At 31.0% G+C, this 23,177-nt stretch overlaps 3 protein-coding genes and 1 pseudogene across 5 annotated transcripts; 1 reads left to right on the top strand and 3 right to left on the bottom strand.

Annotated features, from left to right (window-relative positions):
* Positions 1–1,627: 1,627 nt before the first annotated feature.
* LOC133033074 (putative F-box protein At2g02030) lies at positions 1,628–9,447 on the bottom strand. 3 transcript variants are annotated; one of them, XM_061107636.1, is made up of 3 exons: positions 9,307–9,447; positions 7,736–9,068; positions 1,628–1,807 (listed from the first exon to the last, which is right to left on the bottom strand). In XM_061107636.1, the coding sequence occupies exon 2, from the start codon at positions 8,935–8,937 to the stop codon at positions 7,762–7,764; it is 1,176 nt and encodes a 391-aa protein (XP_060963619.1). In that variant the 5' UTR covers positions 8,938–9,068; positions 9,307–9,447; the 3' UTR covers positions 1,628–1,807; positions 7,736–7,761. The 3 variants fall into 3 exon arrangements, with proteins under 3 accessions (XP_060963619.1, XP_060963620.1, XP_060963618.1); XM_061107637.1 differs by lacking the exon at positions 1,628–1,807 and adding an exon at positions 7,354–7,538; XM_061107635.1 differs by lacking the exon at positions 1,628–1,807 and having other exon boundaries at positions 7,580–9,068.
* Positions 9,448–10,505: 1,058 nt separating this feature from the next.
* LOC133029055 (uncharacterized) lies at positions 10,506–11,377 on the top strand. The gene has a single exon (XM_061107519.1). It carries the CDS (start codon positions 10,639–10,641, stop codon positions 11,161–11,163), a length of 525 nt encoding a protein of 174 aa, XP_060963502.1. The 5' UTR covers positions 10,506–10,638; the 3' UTR covers positions 11,164–11,377.
* Positions 11,378–14,912: 3,535 nt separating this feature from the next.
* LOC133033006 (F-box protein CPR1-like) lies at positions 14,913–16,610 on the bottom strand (annotated as a pseudogene).
* A 4,549-nt stretch (positions 16,611–21,159) lies between these two features.
* On the bottom strand, positions 21,160–23,177 carry LOC133033038 (polyadenylate-binding protein 2-like). The gene has a single exon (XM_061107573.1). The coding sequence runs from the start codon at positions 23,039–23,041 to the stop codon at positions 21,800–21,802; it is 1,242 nt and encodes a 413-aa protein (XP_060963556.1). The 5' UTR covers positions 23,042–23,177; the 3' UTR covers positions 21,160–21,799.

Raw genomic sequence — 23,177 nt, 5'->3', positions numbered from 1 at the left:
TGCACGTAATCAAGTAGTATACTCACGCAAGTGAGGTCGAACCACAGAGAATTGGATTAATTACTACTAAACTATACTTATAATTCTATTTGGCAAATCGAAAACAATTATGATTTAAGAGAATTAAAGTAATTCAGAAAACGTAAAACACAGTTAAAGTTTAAGCAAGATGAGATGATAGGGAGGAGAATCCTGTTGTTGTTTACCAAAATTGTTAATGCCTAATTGCTATCCTTTTCTTGAAGTGAATGACAGATTATAAAATAACCTAGCTCTTTTCAAATCTTCTAGATTCTAAATCTCATGTTCTCTAATTAATCTCTTAATTAAACTAACATGAAATCAGCATTAAGCAATAATCTACTTGTCACATAAGTCATGTGAATACTCTCGTTTCACATAGAACATCGATTATCCAATTTTAGCATTCTCAATTCTTACTTTTCAGATTTCGAATTGAGATCATAAAGCATGCACAAGGTGATCAATCTTAAACATGAAATTAAACACAAATTAAGATAATTTCACAAACAAGAATGAAGGAATGACAATTAAACATTAACTAGGCAAAACATTAAACAACAATCATCATCCTCCCTAAATGAGAAATTTAGTTCAGAAATAAATCCATAACCATTCCTATAACAATATTCAACATAAAGAAATTAAAGAGGAATAAAGAAAGAACCTGTTGGTGGATAAATTTTGGATCTTCACTTGAAACACACTGCTCTTCCTGCCGCTCTCTGCTGTGTTTTAGGGTTCACAATCGCTTCCCCTTGACTTCCAATCGCAGTTTTCTATTTATATCTAATTTTTAGGGTTCGTCGGACAAAAATACCCCTGACCGTACGGACGCTCGCCGCGGTCAAAAGTGGTCTCGCCGCGGCCAAAAGTGCATCAAAAAACCACGTTTCTGCCCAGACTTTCTAGCCGCGGCCATGGAAATCTCGCCGCGGCGAGATGGAATTTTCTGCTTCGATCTCTTTCAGTAAAATGAGCATAACTTTCTCATCCGAACTCCAAATGAGAATATTCAAGATGCGTTGGAAAGATAAAAAAGAGATCTAAAACTTTTGTGTTTTGACTTTTTCCAAAATATAATCAGAACATAGTCGAATTTAGGCTTGAAGTTTCAGCTTTATTCTCTTTCAAAATTTTCTCTATTTTATAGATCACTGTTTTCCGAAATTTGTTCAATTTCTACATTCCAAGTGTAGAAACCTGAAACCAAAAAAAACAAGCGTAATTCTATTCCAAAAATAATAATAAAGAAGAAAAACAACTATAAAATGTGACCCAAAACTTAGGCTAAAAATAGCCTAACATTAGGACTAGTATATTATTCAATTTTAGGGCTTCAAATTTCATAAACCCTAATTTTTTTATCTAAATTTCTCACTTATTTTTTTTCAAAATACTTTTGTGGATGAAATCGGGTATCTTTCTTATTATGGGGTTTTGTACTTGTTTTTTTGGTGAATATTGTGTAACGCTCTATTAATTTACGCACGCTATAGTGCTTTTTTTAATTACTATACAAGCCTTTACTAATCAAAGGATTTATTAAAAAGCGTGATTAACAAAACTTTTATAATAAACATAACTTCACCATATAAATAAAATATAAAATTACAAACTCTGAGATCCTGAATTCATTTTTCAAACATTTACAAATAACATTACAACAAAATGTGTGGCCCGACGACTGCTATAACTGAGCCCATGATGTCATGAAGATCTGACCCTCCAGGTTTAATCATGAGCTCCAGACTCACCGCTTATTTAGTCTTTGACTTGCCTTTACCTGCACATGAAGCAGATATCTGTGAGTCAACAGACTCGGTAAAAAAAACATAAAAACATAATATATAATATGTCTCTGTAACTTAGGCACTCAGACACCCAATTACATTGTAATTATCACGTGTCATACGCATACGAGTCTCGAACATTCTTAACAAGAGTACAAATAGTTTGTACCCCCTTGAAGTTCCACTAATCTCCTTACCACATGCACTCAGTACCTCTAACGTACTAGTGTTGGTAGGATTAATTCGAACCCCTTAACCTTTTTACCATATGCACTCAATACCTCTAACGTACTAGTGTCAGTAGGGTTAGTTTGAGTTACTATACCACATACACTCAGTACCTCTAACGTACTAGTGTTGGTAGAACTAGCTTGAGTCCCTATACCATATGCACTCAATACCTCTAATGTACTAGTGCTGTTAGAACTAGCTTAACTTCCATAATGCATGCATACAACATGTATATATATGTGCGTCCTTTATACTAATCTTAACTCACTTCCGTAATTAGGTGTGCCAACTAACCCGAGTGGAAGTAATGTTCAACGATTCTGAAGCCCTAAGTCACAATTATGCAAAACAGGTAAGCGACTCGCTAACTCACTTTCGAGGACTTAAACTAAGAACCGGAAGTTTCTCTATTGATAAATAGCGTGGCAATACCCTAAATATCGAGAAATCATGAAAAATGAGGCTCTTAAAATCACACCATCCGGTGGACCGTTTCTTGGGATTCTGCTTAGGGAAACAATTCACAATTTCTTAAGAAACGATGACTGCTTTGCTGCAGAAGACACAAAAATCTGTATTCCAAGTTCAATTCTACCCCCAAATCGAACCAAAACCTCTAGAACACCTAATAATACCATAATAAACATAGTCCAACTGAAAATTACATCATCAAGCCTCAGGAACAAAAAGTGTCATTGTTGAGTAAGCTTTGAGTTTCAAAACTCAAACTTGCTCAACTCTCACCACAATAGCCAAAACCAACTCAAATCAACACCAATAACCTTAAATCAAACTCCCAGAACAGCTCCTCAACAAGTCAAACTTTTACATAAGCAAAATCACAAAAACACATCTTAAACCAAACTTAAACCTTAGACATTCAAAGAAATGGAAGAGCTAGGGCTTACCTCAATTTTCCTCTTAACTTCTACTGAAAATCCTTGTTGAAACTTACTAAAATGGTTGAAGTAGGTCAGAATTGGATTGTCTTCTTGGAGCTTCCAAAACCGAGAGAGAGAAAGAGGTGTGACGAGAGAGGGTTTGATTGTATTTATGATGTTAATCTTAACTTATTTACTTTTTCTTTATCCCTTAATTTAATTTAGCTGAATAAAAACTTAATCCACTTTCTTTACAAAGATTCCACTAACAAAAATAATAATAAAATTAAGGCCAAATACCAAAATAGTTTTACTTCCCACATAAGAAATCTCAAAGTCAATGGGTAAAATGGTCAAAACTCGTAACCCCGCTCAATTCCAACATTCTAAATGTCCAAATAACTTGTCCCGCTAATTTCAAGATACTCAACCATATCTATGTGATTCTAATAGCCAAATCTTCAGATTCCACCATCATTGGACATAAAATATGCAAATAATAAAATCCATAATCAATATGCATGACAAACATAGAATTCAATAAAATCTTCATAATTGAGAAATTATATCACAAATGCCTATGATTGACTATTAGATAATATATATAAACCGCATCCAGTATGATTGACCATATTATCAGCCTATACTCAGTTCTCTAATGGTACTGATGTGATATCATCAATCCACACTTACTAAATTGCCCAACATATGTCTATTGGTATCCAGTGCAATTCTATATGCATCAATACCACTCTTATTGATATGTTATATAATAGACAAACATAAAAATATGTATGCATGTATATCTATTATACTAATCTTACCTCAATTCTAAATTCAAGTATGCCAGTCGACCTGAGTGGAAAAAGTTGCTTGACGATTATAGGCCTTAAGTCACAATAGCGTAAAACTGATAAGTGTATATTCTAAAGCATTTCTTAATACCCGTGTAGAATTTAGGGTTTTCTACTGAACTACTTGGTGAAAATACCCTAAAATAAAATACATAATTTGGCTCTAACTTATGTACCATACTGAAGAGCTTTTCACAAGCTTTAAAACAGTATAAAGAACGTCTAAAATAGACACCCGAGTGAAAAATTATGGTCAAAATACTATAATTGACCTTCTCGGTAAATCCTTGTTTGGAAGCCCCATGTCTAGAAGCCCCCTGTCCGAAAGACCCTATTTGAAAGACCCTTGTTCGAAAAACCCCATCCGGAAGTCCCTTATTCTGACAATTGGAGCCCATTTGGGACCTTCCATTTGGAACCTCCCATCCGGAACCTTTTTCTCTAGGCAGCAAGGGCTCGAAAATTTCCAATTTTTAGGCCCCCAAAACTAAGAGTATTCATCAAACTGCCAACATCGCACAAACTGCCCGCACCTAGGGGTGTTCATAAAAACCGAAAAACCGAAACCGACCATCAAACCGACCAGACCGTAACCGAATTTTCGGTTCCACGTCATCACCGAATTTGGCGGTCGGTTTCGGTTTCGGTTTTTTTGACACGGCGGTCGGTTTCGGTTCTTGAAATAAAAAAATAGTTTAACCAAAAAACCGCCAAAACCGCCAAAAACCGCCCAAAACCGCCTAAAACCGCCAAAAACCGCCAAAAACCGCCCAAAACCGCCAAAAACCGCCTAAAACCGCCAAACCGAAAACCGCCAAAAACCGTACGGTCGGTTTTATACGGTTATAATTTCTAAACGGTCGGTTACGGTTTTCGTAAAATAAAAACCGTAACCGACCGGTCGGTTATAAAATTTTAAAAACCGACCATAACCGACCGATTTTCACCCCTACCCGCACCACATCACACTGCACAAAAAATATGGTTTGAAATTCTTTGCGATTTGTGTTTTTACCAAACCACACAGTGCGGTGTGGTTTTAAATTTAATAATCGTGGCTCAAACTACACCACACTATATATTACAAAAATAGTAATTTTATATTATAACTTGTCTTTTTATATATGAACATCATATGCTTACAAAGTCTAAGCCATACAATTAAATTTAAGGAACATCCATATAAATTATTTTATTTTTTTTTATTTTTTTCTAACTTATTATGACCTATTATTATTGATATATATATATATAATATGTAATATATATGTATATTATATAATTTTTTAGAGACAATACAATACAGTACGCGATTAGTATATATATTATGACGTTAAGAGTTTGATAGGATAATTTTTTTTTGTTTAATTGTTAAAATTGTATTAAACTAATCTTTTAATTTTTATTTTAATGTTTGATAATAATGATAGTGTAAACCGCCTAAACCGCACCGCAATATACTGTATTTTTGTGATGTAGTTTTTTGCAATTTTTAAAGTTTTGTGGTGCGGTTGCGGTCTGAGAAATTACAAAAACTGCATATGCGTTTTGATTTGAAAAAATAACTTAAACCCGCACCACTCGCACTACGAACACGGAACAACCCTACCCAAAACTAGCTACCAAACATTTTAGAACATCATATTGGGGTATTCTAAACATAAACCACAACTCAAAAGCATCTAAAACAACATGTATTAAAATTCACCACAAATGAGCAAAGCTTGAGTTCTAAAACTCAAACTCACTCCAACCTTCTATAGCTACTACAAAACCTTAAAACCAGCCATAATAAACCATAAACCGAACTTTAAAACAGTTTCTAAAACAATCAAACTCAAACAGAAATAATTCTCAAATTCACACATAAAAACCAACCCTCTATTCCTTCAAAATTCAAGGAGGAGAAGAAGCTTAGGGTACTTTTAATTAATCTTTCAATTCCTCATGAATCCTAGTTAAATTCTTGCTGAAAAAGAGAAGAATTAGTCTGAAAACACTCTTGGGTTCCTTAGTTCTCTTTGGTTTGGGTTAGGGCTGAAAGAAGAGAGAATTTAGAGAAAGAGAAAGGTTGAAGAGAGATACAATTATTTAATTTATGAGTTAATCTTGCTTCTAGCATTTTCTATATTTTCTATAAATTCAGCTTATAACCCAAACAATCTACATAAATCTACTAAAAGTTAATTACATAAAGTTTAAATGGCAAATGACTAATTTGCCATTACTTAACTACTAAATAACCACTAATTCTAGGATAAAATAGTCATAACTCACTATCTCGATATTCTAATATACTAAACCAAACAACTGTAACACTATTGGCCAATCCATCGAGGCTCTAGGATTGTCGGGCATAAAACATAAAAAAGTCAAATTTTATATATAACATATATAGCACACTTAGAATTCAAGAAAATCTTCATAATTGAAAAATTATTTCTCTAAGACTTATTTCTAATAATAGGTCCTATTTTCTATTAAAAAAATATATAATCATAAATTTACAATTAAATCCTTAATTATCCACTAATTCCCATATTTAAACTATGCAGTTATTACATGTATAATTTTTTTTTTTAATTAAGTATCTAAAATTAAGCATAAAAAAATCATTTTTTATTGCTATTGGATCAAAAATTAATGGCTTAATATTTCTAAAATTGACATTATAGTTATTTTTTAAGTAACCATAGATAGGTAATACCTATTAAGAAATATTTTATATAAGTGACTAATTGTTACTCAAATTATTAGAAAGAGTACTTAGTTGGTAAAAGGGAGAATGTTGTATGGAAAATAAATCCATGTGTATGTAGAAAATTTTAAAAAATGAACATCTTTCTTAGTTTGAGAAAACATTATTGTGTAAGTTATTCAAGGAACACAAGCATGCACGAGGCACATAGGTGACGTTTGGTAACACTTTTTTAATCAGTTTTCTGTTTTTAAAAGTAGAAAAGTAAAAATATTTTTCAAAAACATGTTCTATAAAATTGTTTTTACTTTTCAATTTTATAATTAGAAATTAAAATTTTAAAAACAAAAAAAAAATCACTTTCAATGTTTTTTTAAACAGTTTTTTTTTTTTCTGAATCAATCTTTTAGATTACGACAAGACCCGGACCCAAATCACCTCCCTACGGCCTTGGCGCTAAATCCGGCTTTTGACTTGAAACCGAATCCGACCCCGGACCTAGACCCGACTTAAATAAAATCAAAAAATAAAAATAAAAATAAACTTTATAGAACACACTTTTATTTTCTGTTTTTAAAATTGAAAAACAAAAGTAGTTACAGAACACATTTTTGTTTTTCAAAAATAAATTTTTTAAAAACAAAAATTTTACTTTCATTTTGTTATTAAAAAATTAAAAAACAAAAGTGTTACCAAACAACACCATAATTTGTGAAAAATTATTACTCAAATAGTTAGAAGGTTGACATTGGTTTGTTGAAGTCAGAAAGCTAAGGGAAGAGTATGGCCCCCTAATTTTATTTTTTTTTTCTTAAATTATATAAAAATAATTACAAAATAAAAGAATATTTTTTTAATATGTATTAGCCTCCAATTTATTTGGATAGTGTCACTGTGGATTGATCCAATTATGCCTTTTCTTTTTAAGTTTTAGTCTAGTTTACATTTTGTTCATGAAATGTAAACCACCGATTTGAACACTACTCTTGGTAGTCACTTTGGTGGAACATTAGTCTCTCTCTCTGGGTAGTGTTTTGAACACTATTCTTGGTCACTGATTCTGCAGTTTGGAAAAGAATTTAAGAAAGAAAACAAAAACAATTATCCTAATAACTTAGAAAATACATCTTCTCTTTTACTTACAAAATACTTAGTCTAAGTGCTACACAATCTCTGTTCCAGTTTTACAACTTAAACATTCCAACAAAGATCAATAGGTGTGATATAAATAAATATATAAAGATATTAGTAACATACCATTACAATTTTGCTTGAATCCAACTTCACCTCCTCCTAAGAGAAACCAGACTCTTTACAAAGAAAAATTGCCTTGATCTTAAATCCCTGCTAAAATCTTGATCACAACAAACAACATTTCTTACCTTTTGGGTAAGAATGTTAAAAGTCACCAACTCTTTATGCCCATCTTTCTTTAGCTCCATTAGAATCTCATCATTCTTCCAAATTGGCTGCTCAAACCAAATTTTTCCCACTGGTCCAACACACTCATAGTTGGTCCAAGAATAATCAGAACCTTCTTCAGCAACATCCATTGTGAAAAGGCGAAGAATATTCTTTCTGTCATCTCTCCAATACAGCGCAACTGAATCATTCCACACCACAAACTCAATGCGATAACAAGTAAGGTCCCAAGATTTAAAGTGTGGCAAACGTATGAGATGGAACTCCTCGTTACTCAAATTAAAACTGAGGATCACTCGATAATAATAATTGTCTAAATCATGCCCCAACCAGTAACAAACTCCTTCCCAATACAAAGGGTTGCCTAGAACATTAGACGTTATAATGTCTACTATGTCTTGAGGCATGTTGATTTCTCTCCAAGAATTGGAACTCATTGTGTAAACCTCAACTTTGCATTTGTTATGGCACCAAATGACAACACATTTGTAATCATTGTTTACAGAATCAAATCCAAATTCCACAACACCATTAGGATATCTAGGAGGCCCTTCAATTATAAAGTTCCTTGGTTGTGGGAGAAACATGAATTCTTTCAAAGCGGGATTACATAACGCCATTCTTCCAACATCACTTACTAACAAAATTAGCCCATCACAGTGATAACTACAATGCCAAGAGCTTTCATCACCAATAAGTTCTGGCAAATGTATACTGAGAGGTTCTGTGACAGACATAAGAGGATCGTCCTCGCCACCATCATCATAGTTTACAGTCAACAATTTGTATGCGATCAAGCGATGATCAACATGGTGGGAAGGCCATTTGAAGAGTAAGGATGCAGAGGACTGGTTTTTGGCAATGAGGAGGTGGTCGGAAACAAATTTTGGGTCGTTAATCAAACCCGAAATAAGGGAATACCAAAACTTGTTCACAACTTTAGATTGTACTAGAGAATCGGCAGGCACCCACAACATGATTTTCTCAATTATTTCCTCAGGCAAATCACAAAAGCTCATCCTTTTTGCCATGATCATCAACTAAGTTTTTCTATCAAACTTGTTTGTTCCAAGTAGAGAATAATATATACTAAAGACACAACATGATGATCCAAATCATGTTTTCAACACAGTATAAGAAAATTGCCCCCTCACCAAAAAAGAACTATCTGAAATAAAAATCAAAACTTCACATTATAACTATTGATTTTGTTAAAAATGGAAATAGTTTCTATCTAACCCTGACTGTTAGTCAATATAAGAAAAAGTCATCAAAACTCAAAAAAATGATCATATGTAAATGCACATTGAAACCCTAATTTTTTTTTTCTTGAAATGGAAATTAAACCTATAGTGGGTTCTAAAGCAGAAATTTGCAAAATAAAAGCAGAGTGTTCCCAAAATTACCTTAAATTAGCAGAAAAAGAACTGGTAAGAGATTGTTGTAGGTTCCAAATGCCAAAGAAAAATATTAAGAATGGGTTTTTCTGAAGAGAAAATAAAGAAGCAGAACTGAGACATTATTTCATTTTTTCTTTTAAATTTTTCATATGAGCAGTTTTAGTCACACGTGTCAGTTTTTGGCACGTATTTTTTTTTGATAATTTTTTTTTTTTAAATAATGATTTTTTTCCTATAACATGTACTTATTTTACAAATACATAAAAACAATAAAAAAATTACAAAAATAGGATTATATGGGAATTTAAATATTTTTACTATTATTATAATTTTATTTATAAAAAATACGGTATTTTTATATTGCATCCTTGTTAATTTATTGTTGATTTTTTATTATTTGTATAGTTTTTTTTTTTGTTGTTTTGATATTATTCGGGTATTATTTTTCTGTTACTTTTAGGTAGTTTTCTTGTTATTTTTATAGAAAATTATAAAAACGTAAAAAAAAATTAAACGTAAAAATATATATTTTTTTAACAAAAAAATGGTACTTTATATAATAATCTCTTAATAATTTTATTAAATTATGAGAATTATTAGATTGAAAAATTTCTGTTAAATTTTATTCAATTTTACAAATGTGATTATATTGTCTATGTATTAAATTGTGTCTCTAAACTTTAACATTTATCAAATCGTATCCCCAAACTTTAACATGTACCAAATTGTACCCTTGAACTTTCATCCAAGTCAGATTTTCGTTAGTAAAATTAGACAAAAATCTTTAAATCCAACAATCTTAATAGTTCGGAAATTTTTTTAATAACTTGAAAAATTCAGGAAAAATTTAGTACATATCAAACACTCGGAGACAAATTCGAATTAGCCTTTAATCTAAAGCGTTCGACAAGCGGTCTCACCTAATCATCGATCAACTGAGATTCAATCTACTCTGAAAGTTTTATTAATTATTATTATTATTAGAGTAATTTACTGTATAATTATCTAAGTTTAACTTTCGATTGTAGATAACTTAAGTTATAATTTTGAAATTTATGTAGTAATTTAATGTTTCGTGACCGTTCTTAATTAGTTCAAATTATTAAAATTTTATTTTTATTTAAAAATTAATTAAAATTATTATACATTTACACTGTAAATTATTCTATGTATTTACTTATACGATGATAGAATAGTTTCATGTTTAGAAAAAAGAGATCCCAAATTAGAATCTCTCCCAAATTTAAAAAAAAAAAAAACTTTGAGAAATTGTATTGTATTATTATTTAGAAGAAAAAAGAGTGGAGTTGAGATCCAAACACCATTTGCTTCTCCAAAATGGCTCCAAAATCCGATACCCATTCTTCCGTCACCGGCGCCGGCGACTCTTCTTCGTCCTCCTCTATAGATCCCCTCTTTCACGCACTCCGTCTGATCCCGTACAGTTTTCTCCGGACACCGCGTCTCCGCCTGAAGCTTCCCACCTTGACCTTACCTTCTCCCATGACAGTCTACGCCGTAGTCCTTCTGACTTACTTTATGGTGGTCTCGGGCATCGTGTACGACGTCATTGTGGAGCCCCCAGGGATCGGATCGACCCAGGACAGAGCCACAGGGGCAGTCCGACCCGTGGTGTTCCTCCCTGGGCGAGTGAACGGGCAGTACATAATCGAGGGTTTGTCTTCGGGTTTCATGTTTGTGCTGGGTGGAGTGGGGATTGTGTTCATGGATCTCTCCCTCGATCGCAATCGAGCGAAGAGCGTGAAGGTCTCGTATGCCTCAGCCGGGATCTCCTCACTCGTCATTGCTTATATCATGAGTATGCTCTTTATTCGCATCAAAATTCCTGCTTATCTTAGTTAAGATTTTTCTATGTTAATGGCCAATTATGAAACTGTCATTTGAATCGAATCCTTAGTATAGAGTTGTTGATTTTGAACTCATGCGATGTTATTACTAGGACTTAAATTATGTGCTCACAATTTTTGTATGAGTTTCATCAATTGATACTTAAGTTTTTCTACATTCAGCTCATGGGTTTCTTCTAAATTGGATTCTTGAACTAAATTTCTTATAATGCGGCCTGTTTCAGTGTTGGGTTTCCTTACTGAATAGATTATTATACATAATTTCTTCCTTATGCAATGGTACAATGATACCAATTACCAAATGAAGTCATATACTTTTCATTTGTAAAATTTAGTTCTGTTGAAAGCATTTTGCTTTTTTAAGTTCATGTAGAAAGAAATGACAAGGAAGTTAAAGTTGTCTAGACTTAAGTGAGTGATTACATAGACAATGACATAATATGAAAACCTATTTGTGTATACGTCTGAAAAATTGATATAATTAGATTGGATTGGTTGATTTTTACGGTCGGTTGTTATTGGATTAGTCAGTTGTTATCGATTGTTATTTCTTAGTTTGAGAAAACATTATTGTGTAAGTTATTCAAGGAATAGAAGCATATGCGGACGAGGCACATAATTTGTGAAAAATATTTTCACTTTATTACTCAAATAGTTAGAAGATTGATATTTGTCTGTAAAAGTCAGAAAGCTAAGGGAATAATTTCTCTTACAAATTTCTTAGAATATTTTAAAATATTCTAACATATTCTAGATTTGATAATGACTCTTAACACACAAGACATCTTGATTATCTTATTGCAGCAAGCACAAGCCTCTTTAACATTCCCATCTTCAACAAAAACACTCGATTGCAATAATATACGTTGATGAGTCTGGCTAAACATTCATATCTTTCATTTCATCCAAAAGTGACAGTGCTTTAGTTTCCATCCCAATTCTATGGAAAGCCTCCATCAGGTTATTGTAGATTGCAAAACAATATAATAACCTCTGACTTTCAAGTCCTCAAACACTTCCATTGCCAGAATTCGGCAAGATCATCCATGACAGAAGATCCCAACTTCTTCATCTGCACAAGCAACTCATAAAACTCATCCATTTTTTTCATCTCTGCATAAGACACCACAATGGGATTAAAACTCTCAGAGTTTGTGTGCCTTGTCAACTCGATTAACATTACCCTGAATCCATCAAATTCTTCAACAAATCACAAGCCTATCCAACTCTCCCATCTACTAAAACAGCCTGAACCAATGTCCCCTCTCCTTCATCTCCTGAAACAATTCATAACCCTTCTCAACAAACCATTGATGATAGTTGTATAAGCTATAACATCAGGTTCAACTCTGTCACTCTTCATTTCCTTCCAAACCTGCAAAGACCCTTTATCAAAATCATGAAAGTAACACTCTCCTCTCCTCCACCAAATCATCATCCTTAAAATCCTCATAAACAGACAAAGCCAAATCGAAATAACCCATTTTAATTAAAGCATCCATTATCCCATTATACAAAAAAAAAAAAAAATTAAACAATCTTAGTTTAACATGAGAATATAGTTATGCTTGTAACATTTTTGCTTACCAGCCAAATGGGAGAACTTTGAAGCTAAAAGCTGGTTCAGTTTGTAGCTTAAGGACCTTAGCCACAAGTTCAGGGGTGACACTTCGGAGCTTCCTGAGCTCGAAAACGATAGGTGGCCCCCAATGGGACTGATTCTTACGAAAAGCGTCAACGATGAACCGAGCAATGGGGGACCAAATGGAGAGCGTTGCGGTGGGTTTCGACGGTTGGGATGGTAAGTGATGTGGGTCCCATTTAGAGAGATTGGGCGGCTGGGATTGGTGGCCACTTCGGACAAGTCCAAGGGGCGGTTCTAAAAGTTTTGGGGTTTTCGCTCTGTTCTTAGTTTAATGATGACAATTACATCCGCGGGTTTGGGTATCCGCGTAATGAGGTGGGTTGAGGTCGAATTTTGAGGGATAGGTATGGGCCTCGATAAGATATATGTATATATTTAAGTTTTAAAATTATAATTAGTACAATTAAAATAATTTTATGATTTAGGCTTTTTATTGATTACATTAATTAGATATTTTAGTTTTCACAAAAATACTTGTGATGATGGATATTAATAAGGGCTTTTTTCATAAATGTACAACAAAAACAAAATAATTACAAAAAATGTGCAAAAAAAAATTATTTTAAAAATTTATACATTTTGAAAACTTATTACATGAAACCATACATTTTTAATATGTTTATTAAACCTCAAAATAAACAATTTCGTAAAATTAATTAAACAGATTTATAAAAATAAACAAGTTAAATATTTTTTTATTAAAAGATAAATGTTTATTATCTATTTTAGTATGAATTATTATAATTTAATAAGATTTTTTTTTTTAATAAAATACAATATCAAAATTATAAACATTAATGTATATAATAAACGTATGTGAATATTATTATTTTGTTTATTAAAGTAGTATGTTTAATAAATAAAAAACAAAATAAACATATATATACAAAGTATTTTATATTATTAGTATGTTTATTATAATTGTAAACATAAAAATAGACATAGTCAATTTCTACTATACTAATAAAAAAAAGTATATTTTCTTTCTATTGTTTCTATATATTGATTATTTTCTAATGAGTTAGTGAACGAGTTTTCTATTGAAGTATAATTCTTACATCAAAAAATAAATAAACGAACATAACTTTATAAATTTCAAAAATTATTTAATTAAAAAAAATAAACACGACACAATTAATAAACAAAGAAAAAGATAAAGATAAACAATTATATATATATTATTTATTTTCTAAAAAATTACTAAAAAAAATAAACATAACACACGTAGAGTGATATAATAAACTTATGTGAATATTATTATTTTGTTTATTAAATTAGTATGTTTAATTAATAGAAAATAAAATAAACACATATATAAAATATTTTATATTATTAGTATGTTTATTTTAATTGTAAACATAAAAATAAACATAGCCAATAAACACATAGATAAAATGTTTTATATTATTAGTATGTTTATTATAATTGTAAACATAAAAATAAACATAACCAATATTACCATATATATACTAATCAATAATTATTACCATATATATATATTATAAAAAAAATTAAAAAAAAGTTTTTAATTATATATAAAAGTGTATGAGAAAATGATAATAAGTTTTTTTGCACATATTTTGTAATTAATTAAAATAATGTATTCAAAATTGTAAAATGCCCTATTAATAATCATACTACTTCTTTTAAAAAAATGACACTTAACCACTTATTTTCGATTATAATTTTGTATTTATTAATTTTATTTACTATACACACTATTTCACTAATGTTTGTTGTTTTAATGATGTTTTTTTAATTTTCTTTGAGACGTTATTTTTTTTTTCAAAAATATATATGTAATATTAATGGGTACCCAATGGAAATTCTTCTCCTGTAGGGTAATTCCCTTCCCGTCCTCGACTACTTTAATGTAAACAGGTATGGGGTAAGTTTAGGAAGCAGAAATGAGAGTGGAGGAGCAATCACCGCCCCGATCCGCCCGTTTACATCCCTAGTTCTTAGCTCTTATCATTTATCTTCTTTCTTCTTCTTCTTCTTCAGATCATTATGGTAACACTGGATAAGGTTGGAGAAGAATGCTTCTTTTCAAGCTCATTGAACCCACTTATACACTAACACCATTTTTTTAAAAATGATAATTACAACTTTTTATTACAATCTTTTTGCCAACCTCTACGCTCGAAATTACATGTAGGAATATTTTTTTCATAACGATATTCGTTATAATTACAATATCATTTTTGTAAATTTTTAAAAAATTCTATATAATTTATAGTACTAGAAACATAGTTCTTAATATTCCAGTTTACTACGCGTGTTCAAAAAACTTCAAACCTATTTTCGGTATTGTAAATTATTCGAAATTTTTAAAAAATTTACAGTAATGATATTGTGAATATAACAAATACCACTATGAAAAATAATTGAAAAAAATACTCTAATAACTATTTTCGAGCACAAAACTTAACTAAGAGGTTGTAATATGAAATTCACCAATTTATGTATCAAAATTTATTTCCACTCCAACTAAAACATCAAAAATTACACTAAAATAATATTGAGAAAATACATACATGCATATATTAAGAGTGATATAAATAATATAAGATAGTAGTAACATAACATGCCATTACAATTTTTAGTTTCTTCCATAACTTTGAGGCTCCAATATCACCTCACCTCACCTCCTCCTCCTCCTCCTAACAGAAACCAGACTCTTTACAAAGAAACAATCCCTCAATCCTAAAAGACTGGTACTATCTACATCACAAACAACATTTCTTATCTTTTGTGTATGACTGTTAAAAGACACCAACTGTTTATGCCCATCTTTCTTTACTTCCATTAGAATCTCACCATTCTTCCGAATCGGTACCCCGAAACAAATATTTTCCAGTGGTCCATCTCCAACATACTCATATTTGGTCCAAGAACAAGAAGCATCTTCAGCAACATCCATTGTGAAGATACGAAGAATATTCTCTCTGTCATCTCTCCATAGCAGTACAACCGAATCGTTCCACACTAAAATCTCGATGAAATAAGTAGTGAAGTCCCAATATTCAAAGCGTGGCAAATGTATGAGATGGAATTTCTCGTTACTCAAATTAAAACTGAGGATAAAGTCATAATAATAATTGTCTAAATCATGCCCCAATTAGTAACAAACTCCTTCCCAATATAAATGGCTGCCTAGAACATTAGACATTATAATATTTACAATGTCTTGAGACATGCTAATCTTTCTCCAATAATTGGAACTCATTGTGTAAACCTCAACTTTGCATTTGTTATGGCACCAAATGGCAACACATTTGTAATCATTATTTAAAGAATCAAATCCAAATCCCACAACACCATTAGGAAATCTAGGAGACCCTTCAATTATAAAGTTCCCTGGTTGTGGGAGAAACATGAATTCTTTCAAAGCAGGATTACATAACGCCATTGTTCCAACATCATTTACTAAAACAATTAGCCCATCACAGTGATAACCACTATACCAAAAGCTTTCATCACCAATAGGTTCTGGCAAATGTATACTTAGAGGTTCCATGACAGACATAAGAGGATCGTCCTCACCACGATCATCATAGTTTACAGTCAACAATTTGTATGCGATCAAGCTATGATCGACATGGTGGGAAAGCCATTTGAAGAGTAAGGATGTAGAGGATTGGTTTTTGGTAATGAGGAGGTGGTTGGAAACAAATTTCGGGTCGTTAATCAAACCCGAAATAAGAGAATACCAAAACTTGTTCACAACTTTAGATTGTACTAGAGAATTGGCAGGCACCCACAACATGATATTCTCAATTATTTCCTTTGGCAAATCACAGAATCTCACCATTTTCGCCATGATCGTCAATCTAAGCTCTCTATGCTATCAAACTTGTTTCCAATACAGTATAAGAAAATTTCCCCACTCCCCCCAAAAAATACAATCTGAAATAAAATCAAAAAGCTCACATCACAATTATTGATTTTGTTAAATGATCATATGTAAAGAGATACATATTGAAATAAAATCTGACCTCAACAGTTTAACCCTTTTAATTTTAGGGAATGTAAATGCACATTGAAACCCTACTTTTTCTTGAAATAGAATTTATAGAAAAGGAAAGTTTAGCTCCGGTTTTCTCTTCAAGAAACCTGATCTTAGAAAATGGAAAACTCAACACAAGATCAGAATAACAGCTGGTTAGCAAAGAATCAATGTGTAATCAAAACTTACCATATTTACCTCAATTTCCATAAATAGGAAAGCTAGTCAACTTTCCTTCCAAGTTTAGATATACACAAATAGGGAAACCATATCAATATATGCCAGCCGAAATATACAAAGAATAATAAAATATTTTTGTCAATTAAATATGCCAAAAATGAAATTAACAAAATGATTGTAGATAAAAGATAAAAAAGTTAATGTATGATGAAATGTAAAAGTTTAGGTAAAATAAACAGAGTAAAATTTTAGTAAAATATTTTGAAAAATATCGTAGAGAAACTCATGTAAATGCTCTAGTGTAATATTTATTAAATGATCTATTTCATCACTAAGATAAAATACTTTATTTTCTCAATTGTCTAGCATATTCTCTAATGTATCTTATTCTTGTTTCAATTATTGGTTATTTAGATGGAAGATGCATGAACCGAACCTTCACAAAACATTCCTCTTATTCTTTGGCAAGCACAAGAAGTGATTGTTGTGTTTTCAGTGAGATCTAAGGATTATAGAGATGTTATAACCATATTTCGAGTAATAAATATGAATACAATACGTGGATATAAGCTCAAAAATAAAATAAATATATAAATAAAGAAGAACGTGATAATTATATCACTTCGAAATGTGCTATAATTAATTCTATACTTAAGTCTCGCTATAACAATTTATTAAGGCTAAGTCAAAAGTATAAATTATTAATTGGAGAGGTAGTAATTATCGAGACAACAAAGACGAAGTTCATCTCGGACTTAACTAAAACAACGGAACAAGTATTTTATAAAGAGAGAGGCAAGGACACATAAAGATAAGACGAGTCATATCGAAAAATAATGTGAATGATATGAGAAGACTGATCCTAAAAGCACAAAAGATACAGTCTTAAGAAATTTAAGAGCTATCATAAGATTTATTTAAAACAACAAATACAAGGAGGTTGCCTCAACATGTTGTTATATTATTTTATATAATATAATATGTAGATTAAATAATTAAATTATAAATAATTAAGTGTGACAAAGTATTAATTTTGTTAAATTGTAACATACATTATGGAGTTACAAAATTTGTGTAGAATGATCTCAAAATAGGAGTTGCAAATCCTTTAAATTGATGATCACTTAAATATGTAACTCTCATCTCTTTTTTCACTCTTAAATTAGTTAAAGATGTTACTAATTGTTTATGAATGTGAATGAATGATAGTTATTGAAAATATTGTTGTTGGAGACTTAATTTATTCATTTATAAGGTGTATAAATGGTTCAAAATCAAGTGGGAATGATTTGGAACACTTTGGAAAAGAATTGGCCAAAGCTGAAAAAATGGTAACTAGTAACTAGTTACTGTTTTTTTCAGCATATTATTGCCCACGTTTTTGAAAGTTTGAGAGCCTTTGTAACAGCCCAAAACTCCTCCAAATTTCCCAATTAATAACATAAATGCCCAATTTATGATTGGTAACATCCAAGGGCTTTATGGTGGTCATTCATGTTCACATGAGAGTGAAAGCTCTATAAATAGAGGCCATATTGTTTACTTTTATGAGAAGTGGTTGAAACCATTTGTTGTGGTTAGAACCTTGTGAGGATATGCTCATCCTTAGACACTAGGCTGAGCATACGAGGCTTGATAAATCCTTAAAGAGCATTTCTAGAGTTTCCCTAAGTGTCCATATGAGGGAGGAAATGACTTTTAGGACAAAGGTCCTTGAGCCTTGGTCAAGCTTTTTGTGTGTTATCCTTCTTCTTCTTCTCTAGCTTTCTTGTAATCTTGATGAAATACTTTTATTTGTATTTTGAGTATTTTAATTGTAATCCTTCTATTCTCTCTTGTAATGAGAATTTTTCCAACACATGTACTTCGCAATATCTATCTCACCATTCAGTTCACCATTGAAGAATTTGAAGCGTATTATAAGTATGTCACCTCGGTAAAGAAATTACTTTCAGATAAGGCAAAGTAGTAGTTATTTGGCAGTTATATACGATTTGATAAACAGTCATTTAGATGAGACAAAAAGAATAACTGTTAGCCCTATAAATAGGGGTATGGTCAACAAGACAATGGATGAACAATTTTGAGAGTGATCACCCTGAGAGAATAAGTGTGTAGAAAATTAAGTATTTCTTACATTATGTACTGAATAACTTGTATTCTGTGAGGGATTACAACTCAAAAATAATATAAACTCGTGAATTATGTATATTTAACTACAAAACCATGTAAAAGTATCCTCTCTTATTTATTGTTGTTTCCATTAGTTTCATAAAAGTTATGTTTTTTTTAATTTTATTTAAAGGGCCTCATTGTGGTTAACCAAATTAAGTGTTAACAGTAGACATTGTCTTTGCAACTTCCATCCTGAAGGTAATATGTATATATCTTAATCTTCCATATGATTTTGTTTTTGAATTAAATAGTCTCATGTTAGCCCTTCATGGCAAGACTTAGTAACCCTTTTATGTTTATGATAGGACTGAGCATAAAATTTAAAAATTGTTTAAACCATTCAATCGACTAGTCGAACGTTGCTAAAATTGAAACTGCCAAAATTAAAAGGTCAAAAAAACTATCACGGTTAACACTGTCATTGGACAGTCAATTTTTTTTTGGTACCGAAATGACCGAACAAAACCGAAACCGACTGTTACTTTATATATATTGTTAAGTACTTTCTACTTTTTATAGTATATATAATATCAATTTAAATTTAAATTATGTTTTGATATATAAATTTGTTATTATTTTAATGATGTTAAAGAAATAAAATAAATATTCTCTCTTCAATCAACTCAACTTGAGGAGATTGAGGAGAAGAAATTGTAACAACAAAGAAGTCTTTAATTTTGCAAAGAGCAAAAAAAAAGTTTGGTTTGGACAGTTTGAACCGATTAAATTGTGCTTTACTTTGGTCAGTTTCAAGAAAGTTTCTAAATTGGTTGGTGGATTTTCGGATTGCACTAATCCAGATTGCTAATCGAAATTTAATTTTTTATATAAAAAAAACTGATTTGTGATATAAATACTTAAATTTATCGTAGTGCTCCACTAATAAAATGATGCTTATTGGTTTTAAAAGAGAGAATACAATTCTTATGGTAGGGTGTCGCACAGATTTTAACTATTCTAAATATGTCAACTTAAAATTTTCTATCTTTTTATTATATATTTCCTATTTTTTATATTATTTATTTAATAATAAAAAAATAAAACTAAGAGCATCTTAAAGGAGCACACTAAGTTTGGTGTCACACTATCACCAAATTTAGTGTCAAAAATTATTTTTACTCCAACCACAACATTAAAAATTACACTAAAAAAATTACTTATTATTATATTAATTTTGTAATAAAATAAAAATAATTATAGTATTTACATTTAAATTTACACACAATAAATTAAAAAGGTGCTTTTATAATGTATCCCTCCAAATAAAAGAATCAATCGTGCAACAAACAATTTACATTTCATTTTTGGCATGTTAAATTTTTTCAATTTTTTTTTAAAATTTTGCAGGATATCTTAAATAACGATAATGTACATATGACCATGAAAAAAAAAATAGACTAAAATTTTACAATGCATTAGGGGTCTACTGATGCACCTCCTATCTATTTTAGCATATAAGAGAATTTTTAAATCAAATTTTAAGAGAATGCATTGTAAAAATAATATTTTTAATCTTATAAATAATAATAATATCAATATCTATAAATGTAAATTAAATAATAATAATAATAATTAATTATTATTATTATTATTAAAAATAAATGCTGGTGCCACTGCATATATGTCGTGCACTGTAACCACACGACATATATGCTGTCAAGTTTATTGTTACGTTGGATAAATTAGGGTAAATACCATTTTGGACCCTATATTTTGCAAAAGTTACCAATTGGACTCTCTGTTTTGTTAAATGACAAAATGGACCCTATATTTTTCAAAATGGTAAAAATAGGACCTTGAGCTATATTTTCAACAATTTTATTTTTTAATATAACCAACTTTAAGATAATTTTTAATACGAACAAATACAGAAAATTTAACCAGTCTTGTCATAACATCTCTAGATTAGATTATTATTAAGTTTTATTTTGACAAAAAATTAGTTCAGGGTTATATTGTACAATTTTAGAAAATACAGGGTCTATTTTTTCATATAACAAAACAGAAAGTCTAATTAGTAATTTTTGCAAAATACAGGATTCAAAATAGTATTTACCCAATAAATTATATAAACCAAATCTAAATTATAGTGTCTCCTTACAGTTGCTCTAAACAATGACCATATAGATTGTAAGTTTAGGTGATTAATTAATTAGGATTAATAACTAATCCCTTTTGCTAAGACTCTTTACTTGAGTTGAGCTGCATATATTATAAGGCACATTTACTGTGCAATAGTTTAGTTTTATTAAAATCAAAATTAGAGCAGAGCATATTTTTCCTCATAAAGATCCACAAGAGGGCTCCATTGGATTTATGAGAATGCAACTTTTTATATTTAAATTCATAGACTGAAAAACAAAACAAAAACAAAATGAACTTAATTCCTTTTGGAAGTAGAAGTAGAAAGATAATAAATTCATGTATGTAATTAATGAAATAATTTACATGTATAATGTATTGCATAATTATATATGATAAATTCTATGATAGAGTTATATCCTAATAAAATTTTATATAAGACTAAAAAAGCTCAATGAGCAGAAACTAAAAAACTAAGAAGAAAATTTTAAAATTGAGATGTTGAATTGGCATGGTGCTAATAATCCTAGAAATTAAACTCTAAGAAACAAGAAGGTTGTCATTCCTCAAAACATAGATAGCTTCAGCAACTTTGGCTTTCAAGGCATGAGGTGAGTTGAGCAAGTGCAGAAGCTGTGTGTGGTCCATCTCTAGAAGCATGCCAGTGACTTTAGCTGCATTTTTATGCTCCAATTGCTCCACAAGTGGATACAACTTGTTTCCCACCAATCTCCTCTGTTGTTCTGCTGTGGACATCTGTGGAGGCTGCATAAGTGGAGGTTGCCCATTTTGTTGTACAAGCCCTGTTCTAGCTGGGAGTAATTGCTGGTTGTACCCAAACCCAAACCCAAACTCGGGTTGGGGAGGAATCATAGCACCATAGTATAGTTGTTGTCCAACACCTGGAGCACACAATGGATGCATAGGATTAACATACTGATTTACTCTTTTATTTTTGTGCTCAAATTTTTCTTTCAATTCCATTTCTCTTTCACCTTTTTTCTGGGCCTTCCCAACATACCACTCTTTCTCATCAAACTTCTTTCCATTAACACCATCAACGGCTCGAGCTGCATCATCGGCGTCTTCAAAGTTCACAAACCCAAAACCTTTTGAATTTCCTTTTCCGTCTCTCATAATTATTACACTGGTAATACTTCCATATTCACCAAAAATGTTGCTTAAATCATCTTCATTCAAAGATCGAGAAAAGTTCTTTACATAAATATTGTTGAATTTTCTTTTCTCTTTCCGAACAAAAGGTCCAATAAAAACTTGTTTGTCATTAAATAACATCCCGTTAAGCTTCTCGATAGCACACTGTGCAGCCTCTTCACTCTCAAATTGAACAAAACCGTATCCTTTAGACTGACCCCAAACGTCTGTAGCTATCTTGCACGACAAAATGTTGCCAAAGCTTGAAAATGTTTCATGTAAAGCTTTACAATCAATTCCTTTATCTAAGTTTTTAATAAATATATTGCCAGTTCCGCTCTTTCGAATACTCGGGTCCCGATTAGAATACATTATTCTAATTGGCTTACTGTTAACAACCCGAAAATTCATGACATTCATTGCTCGAGAAGCATCTTGCGGATTACTAAAATTAACATAGCCATAACCGAGGGATCGTCCTGAGATCAAATCTCTGCAGACACGAACGGAAATGAGTTGACCCATTTGGCTAAACAATTGAAAAAGCTGTGTTTCATTTAGTGAGGGATGGAGATCACCAACATAGAGTGAGCTCCTCACGCCATTTGCAACCTGAACATGCGCCATCTTTTTCACTTTTTTGTTTATTGTATTATAGTATAGTATAGGTACGTACGTACGTAGAAGAAAAATGAGAAGAAGAGAATTAAGGATAGATCAGGTGATTAATTCTATTATATATATATTGAAAGTATAACTGCAG

This window comes from Cannabis sativa, unplaced genomic scaffold (assembly GCF_029168945.1).
Source record: "Cannabis sativa cultivar Pink pepper isolate KNU-18-1 unplaced genomic scaffold, ASM2916894v1 Contig2, whole genome shotgun sequence".
Classification (NCBI taxonomy): Eukaryota; Viridiplantae; Streptophyta; class Magnoliopsida; order Rosales; family Cannabaceae; genus Cannabis; species Cannabis sativa.
This window is presented reverse-complemented; position numbering and strand designations above follow the sequence as displayed.